General features: G+C 42.8%; 1 protein-coding gene across 1 annotated transcript in view; it reads left to right on the top strand.

Annotated features, from left to right (window-relative positions):
• Positions 1-1,254: 1,254 nt before the first annotated feature.
• LOC308430920 (beta-galactosidase-1-like protein 3) overlaps positions 1,255-7,072 on the top strand; it is a gene marked incomplete at both ends in the record, with an annotated part of 32,815 nt that continues 26,997 nt past the window's right edge. The window contains 4 exons of the mRNA XM_080930195.1: positions 1,255-1,274; positions 2,524-2,631; positions 2,785-2,991; positions 6,203-6,271. Of these exons, the coding sequence (XP_080786321.1) occupies positions 1,255-1,274; positions 2,524-2,631; positions 2,785-2,991; positions 6,203-6,271 (404 nt within the window). The remainder of the gene's footprint in view (positions 1,275-2,523; positions 2,632-2,784; positions 2,992-6,202; positions 6,272-7,072) is intronic.

Here is a 7,072-nt window from a genome sequence, read left to right as displayed (position 1 = left end):
TCTTGGCGCATTTGTTGAGGAAGTCAAAAAGCTCTTCTATTTGAGAGTGCATCACTTTTAAAGAATGATGACTTTTTTCTCTCCAAAGCAGAATTTTTTTTCTTTTAATCTTTATCTCCAAGGTGCTTGGAGTTGAGCAGGAGCCTTGGGCGTGCTAGCCAAGTGTGCACAATCCATTCCTGGAAGATAACCTTGAAGTTTCTGAACGTGGGACAGAACTTTATTTGGTGGTTGTGGGAAAGTCTATTCTCTTCACTGTATTTGTTTTCAAAGACTGCTAATCTACGGCCTCTCTAACCCGGCCTGTTGTGTTATCATCTATAAACAAATGATCCCCTTGCGGGTCATAAAGCAATAGATTGTTTTGACTTTATGAGACGCCCATGGCATTCTTTGTGATGTCTAAGGAATTTCTTTTTTTTTTTTCATGCTGATAATTGAACTCAGGGCCTCACACTTGTTAAATCCTGAGTTCAGCAAATGCTTTTTAATGCAAAGTAAACTTGTTTATCTAAAACTAGGGCGGGAAATAACAAAGCCTACGGACCAAACAAAACCCCAAGAATTGAGTGGACAAGCCAGTCAGTGATTTAACAGTCGATGCATGTTATGAAGAAAATACCCAAGGCGTTGGCTATGGAAGAACACGTTCGCTTCTATTCTGATTGTGAGGATGGAAACATGAGCCACCCAAGACTGCTCTGTCACAGTAAGCATGAGCAAGGCGTTGGGACAGCTGGTGGTGTGTGTGGGAGGGTATCTTTGTAGTGAAGAGAAGCCAGAGTATATCACCTCCCGAGCATTTTTTCCAGGCTCTCGGCTGTGCTCTTTTGTATTAGTTCTTGCTTTTGTAGGTAAGGAGTCATTTTTTTTTTTCCCTCCAGAGTCTGGTGTCTGGCCTTGTAACCTGCCCCATACATCGATATTAAATGTGTGTGTGACCTGGCTGGTTTCCTTTTGTTTTTTGTTTTCTTATTGGATAGTTCTGTTTCCGTGCTGGACCTTTTTTTTTTTTTTTTTAAATCACAATTATTCTTGTGTGACTTTTCTGCACTTGTTCTAACTTGTAGCATGGGGCCTGGAGTGGATAGAAGAAAGACCATATGTGCGGAAAAGAGCAAAAGAATTCATAAAACATGAAAGCCCAGTAGGAATAAACAAATAGAAGTCCAGAAACCCAGAAGCCAACAGGAAATGACAAAAGACCTAACATTCATATCATCGGGTGATGGGAGGGACGAGGAAGGGAGCGGGATGGAGTTCTTAACAAAATAGTAAGTTGCTCACTTCTCTAGCTTGGTTTACTCCAAGCTAATTTTTAAAGAGGCTATTGGGGATGAGCTTTCTTCCCTGATTCCTTTCCTGGTCTGTCTTTGGTGTGTAGGAAGACTGGATTTTGTAAACTGTTCCTTTGCTTGAAGTGCTTATCAGATATACGCATTTCCTGGTGTCCTCTGTTCTTGCTCCTTCCTCTTTCTGATCTTTGTGTTGTGTGCCAACTGGCTGCACACACATTCTGAGGAAGCCAAGGCCGAGATAACTCTCATAGTCCTCCCTTTTTATCCCCAGGGAGGTGTTTGGGGACAAAGGGAGGCTGGGACACCTTGTAAGCTCTGCTGTACAGGGTCAAAGACAATAGCTTCTTGTGGACACTGTTCTTGAATACCCCAGATCTAGATGCTGCCTGCAAGCCTAGTGTAGCACTGTGGTGTCGAGATTGTGGGACATCACCTCCCCACCTCCACGTCCTAATTCTTGACATATTTTCATCCAGTCAACGGCACTGCATTGGGCCTGGCAGCCATAAGTCCTGACTGGAGGTCCTGTGTCTGAGGCACCCGAGAAAGCAGGAGCTGCAAGGATCTTCGCTCCCTGGCTTCGAGTGATGGCATACACCAGGTGACCCTTTCTGCTTCCCCTGAAGTTTCTAGAGTCCAAGACCTCAGCGCTTGGAGGCACATGCCTCTCCTGAACTCTCCCAACCTTATCATCCTGAGTACGCTCACCTGGAGCTCTCTAGATCTGCTGCACAGTTTTCTGTGTGTCAGCCAGTTAGGCACGCACAAGGATTTGTGGTGCTAGTACCCAGGGCTTTCTTTTCAATTCTCTCTGCCAAGCTCTCCCCTTTGAGGATCCCTCTGTACTCCATTCCACTAAGGGTCTGTACATTGACTCTGGACCATGTCAGGGAGCTGAGGATGGAGAGGAGATGCTTTGGTTGCATCATCCCGGCCTCCCCGTACCCTGTTCATTGAGTGTCCTACCCTTCCTGTATTATTCCCTGTTCAGTGCTCAACTTTGTCCTGTTGTGATGTGTCCTATGGGGGGGGGTGGGAGTCCTGGAATTGGGGGACTTGGGTGGAACCAGGTGGGGCTATAGCTTACCTTATCCCAGGTTCTATGGGAGAATGCCTGTGATGGGTGTCTTTGGCCACAGGCCTCTAGAAGATTCTGAAGCAACTTTCTAGTCCTTGTGATTCAAGAGGCCACCACATTTCCCATCGTTTTCTCTTTTCCTTACAGCAAGCGCCATTCCTGGAGGAGAATCCTAGCCATCTTCTTCCTGCCACTGGTCTTAGCAGATTTTGCTTCTCGCTCAGAGGAGGTGTTTAAGTCTCCTGCCAGGTTGGTGTGAGTAGGGAGCGGGAAGTTTCGTCCCTTTTTCTGGGGAAAACAAGGGGCACGAGCCGTCCAGCGTGTCCTACTAACAGGAACCTCACGGCCACAGAGGTTTGCAGCAGTTTCTGCTCACCCCCTTTCTTTTCCCCTCCAATCTAGGTTCAGCTGGTCTCACCTGACCCCCTCCGAGCTGAAGAACAGATCGATAGGACTTAGCACCAAAACCAATGCTCAGGGCCAAGCCTACTTCACCCTGGATGGTCACAAGTTCATGATAGTTGGAGGCTCCATGCACTACTTCCGGGTGCCCAGGGAGTACTGGAAGGACCGCTTGTTGAAGCTGCGGGCCTGCGGATTCAACACTGTCACTACGTGAGTACCACCCCCACCCCCCTTCAGCCTTCACGACATATGTGCTGACAGACAGATGCAGAATGGTAAGACTGGGGTTCGGTTTTTGAGAGCACGATTACGAAGACTTACCTCTAGAGTAGCCATTTCCAGCTAGGATCTCTTACATTTGTGGTTCAATTGCTTCTTAAATATCACACTCAGTTTGCTCTTCAATCAAAGCTTTAGATAAAGTTGATAAGAGGATGGGTACTTTTTCAGAAAATGGTGTTGGATTACTTATGAGCCAGTAGCCTTAGTGACATGCTAAGGCACATGTATACACATGTGTATGTACATATATGTATATGTAAGCACACATTTTACTTACAGATACACATTTTAATATTATTCTAATTTTTAGTGATGCAAACAAAAAGATCTTAATCTGAAACTTCTAGAAGAGCTGCATACTATTATTTCTTAGTTTTCTTTCCTGACAGTCTCATACATGTATATAGTGAATTTTGGTCATTTTCACCTTCCACTTCATTCTCAAACCCCAACTTTCCAACAAATGTTGTTCCTATTTTCATGTCTTTGTGTGTGTAACAGACTCAGTTTAGTTAGGGTTCCTTGCATGAGCATGAATGAGAGGTTATTTCTTGGGACATGAGGGACTTATCCATGCCTCACCACTAAAGGAAGTGATGTCCCTTTTTCTAGCCACAGTTAACTGCCTATAATTCCTGTCATGTTCATAAACCTTTCCCTCTCCCATGATAAAATGAGGACAGATTCAGTCTTGTGCAGGTGATCACAGCTCTACTGAGCTCATGGGTGCAATGGCCACATTGTATCCAGAAAGTCATTTGCCACATACCTGCCCATCCTTTGACTCTTCTGTTTGTTCACTTCCTCCCTGGTAATGTTTCCTGATCCTTGGAGGGGTGATACAGGCAGAGCGTTTAGAGATGAGCTCGACAGCATTCCCTCTTCTTAGCACTTTGCCCAGCTGCTGCCATTAGAAATTAGAAGGTGCAATCTACTGATGAGTTACATCCCCAGCTTGTAATCATTGAGTTTTACTAAGAGCTATTAGTGATATCATATAATTTTTTCCACTAATCTCTTGAAGTGGTGATTTACATTTACAATTTTGCTGATATTTAGTCGCTTAGAGTCCTTGAATTAACTGTAGTTATAAGATAAGCACAGGTGTATGTGTATTCATTGACTACTTAGTAGAGTCGGTTTAGTAGAGGTGTAGTATAAATATGTTCATCTATAGTTATAACTGAAATTTATTTAAATTTTATGTGTGCCCTTATACATGTTTTGTCTGAGTCTTATAAATAATATCATAAAGCGAACCTTTTTCTACTCTTTGAAAATGATTTATATAGACATACTCTTACAGTGAATGCTCATTAGTACTTACCTGTAAGATCTGTGATGTAATCTAGGGCTATGAGATGATGACTCAGGGACCTTCAGAAATTATGAAATCATGTCTTGTCTTTCTACTGAGTGCATCCCATTTGTCTACGTCTTTTTCTTTCTGTTTTATTTTGGACTTACTCAGACTAAAACATTAGTTTTCCTGTTCTGTACTTACCACACGTTAGATACTGCACTATAGAACTTTTGGAATATGATGAAATTGACTTTGATAGTCTCTGTTGATAGTTTTTAGTTGCATGTTTGAAACAGGATATAGCCGGATGTGCTATGGTAGGCATGCCTACAGTTCCAGAACACTGAGGGGTGGCGGGAGGGTGATGAGTTGGAAGCCATCTTGGGCTACAGAGGGTATTGACACCTAGTCTCAACAAGCCTCCCTATAAATTTGTTGATTATTAGATACTTTGTATACTTATTAGCTTTTGTTGTATTTGTGTATTTGTGTATACTGTGCGTATTTGTGTTTGTGTATGCATTTGCCCATGTGCCATAGTGCATGTACGAATGTCAGAGGTAGCCTTGGGTACCAGTCCTTATCTTCTGCCTTACTTGAGACAGTAGTCTCATTCTCTTTTCACTGAGTGTGCCATGATAAGTGGCCCAATTTCCTGTCCTCTCCTCCTCCATAGGACCATAGTGATTAAAGATGCTTGAGTTACACATGTGGGGTCATGGGCTCTGGAGATTTTCACTCTGTTCCTCACACTTGTGGGACAAGCACTTGCTTTCCCTGCCGTCTCCACACAGATCCTGACATTTAGTTGTCTATTGAAATCTATATCCTTATCATCTCTTTGCTGTTCATTTTCTTTGTTTCTTGGGCATATCATTCCTCCAACTCTGGCTGTGGAGCTGATACATCCTTCTTCTTTCCCAGACATCTCTCCTTTACTCAGTGCTATGTTATTAAGAAGGTAGAAAGTGATGATAGTGTATTTTCTCGATGGATCTTTCCTCTTCATTTCTATTTCTGGCCACATCTATTGGCAAATTCAGAATATATTTGCTTGCTATTAGTTGGAAGAACAATTTTATCTCTACATATTTTTTTTTATTTTTTCCATACATCTCCTTAATCACATTTATCACTTTCATTGTGTTCTACAAGTTACGACTATAAATATTATTATGGGTGTTATTTTCAACAGACCAGCGTTTTCATTCCTCCACCTTTAATTCGGTCAGTCCCAATATGTAACACTTTTATCACTCCAATTGTCTCACTGTACAAAATCTCTGTGTTTAAAAATCAGAGCTTGTGGGAAGTGAGGTTAGGAGCACTACACTCCAAACTGTGTCATTGATACATACCGAGCCACATAGTAAGAACAAATCTTGAACATGTCCTTTGATGGGAGTACACCCAGCCCTGTGCGTGCTCACCCTGGCTGGTTCTCTCCTTTCTGAGGCTGAAAGACTGGACTGTCCTTTATCCTATTGGCTTGTAGACACTATTTAACTATTCTTATTTCAATTAATTCTTAGAAGTAATTCTTAATAGTTGTATACATTTTATTGTGTTTTCCCATTCTCTTTAAATGTTCGACAGTTATTTTAAAGAGTAGGTCTGTGAGAGAAAAATATATAAACCTGGAGAAACCTAGGATAATTGGCATATTGAAGCATAGTTGGATAATAGAGAAACCATGGGCCTGTCTGTACAGCAGAGGTTAATTTTCATCGGAAACTTCAACTCACTGCAACAAAGAGATACACTGGAGCTTGGTCTGGTCACTGTATGAATAGAGGGAAATATGATGCTTATTTATTCCTCTGTTCCCTCTTCCAGCTACATCCCCTGGAACCTCCATGAGCAAGAGAGGGGGAAATTTGACTTCTCTGAGATCCTAGACCTGAAGTATGTGGTCTTTTTGCCTGTGTGAGCCAACTCATGAAGGATATATCTGGGGTGGGGTGGAGACACTTGAGATTGAAGAGAAGCCCTCAGTATGTCTCAGTTCCGAGAGGGCCTGAGTCTGAAATCTTGTTCGTAGGGTCTGCACGCAGAACTTGAATATTCCCTAGTCATGTCTTTCTATCTTGAAGCTCCCGATCCCCCATTTCACTGAAGCTAGGGATGTAGGACACCAGATGCTACCAGACCATGTAGGTGTACCAATACACCTGAGTTAGGATTGGGGCTGCCTCAGGTTAGCAAGACTGATGCTGGAGACAGAGTCCCTGTACCCAGTGTGATTCCTCCAGTAGGGCTCTGGGAATGGTTGTGATGCCTGGAGCTAGTGCAGACCCATCTCACAGAGTCTCTGGCTTCCTACCTTTTGCAGTAATTTCTCAGCTGTGCTCTGTCAACGGTTTTTAAATAACTATCTTATGCAGTTTTCCTTTTAACCTAGCTAGACCCCAAATAATTGATACTGAGACTAGATTTATTTTTTATAGCTTTAAGGGTGCAATAACTGAGCAATATTACTATTAAAAACAAAAATCCTAAACTAATTTGGCTACCTCCCAGTCAAAATCCCTGTGACACTTGGATTTTAGTACTTAGCTGGCTGTCTTGGCTCTGGGTATTTTCTCATGTTGTCTCCTGGACTCTCTCCCTGTGGATAATCTTCACTGCCTTCCCCCACCCCTCCCATGCTGGGAGGAAGTCCAACCCTATTATCTTCCCTACTCAGTCACTGGCTGATCAGCTTAA

This window comes from Micromys minutus (assembly GCF_963924665.1).
Source record: "Micromys minutus genome assembly, chromosome: 16".
In the NCBI taxonomy this organism is placed as follows: Eukaryota; Metazoa; Chordata; class Mammalia; order Rodentia; family Muridae; genus Micromys; species Micromys minutus.
This window is presented reverse-complemented; position numbering and strand designations above follow the sequence as displayed.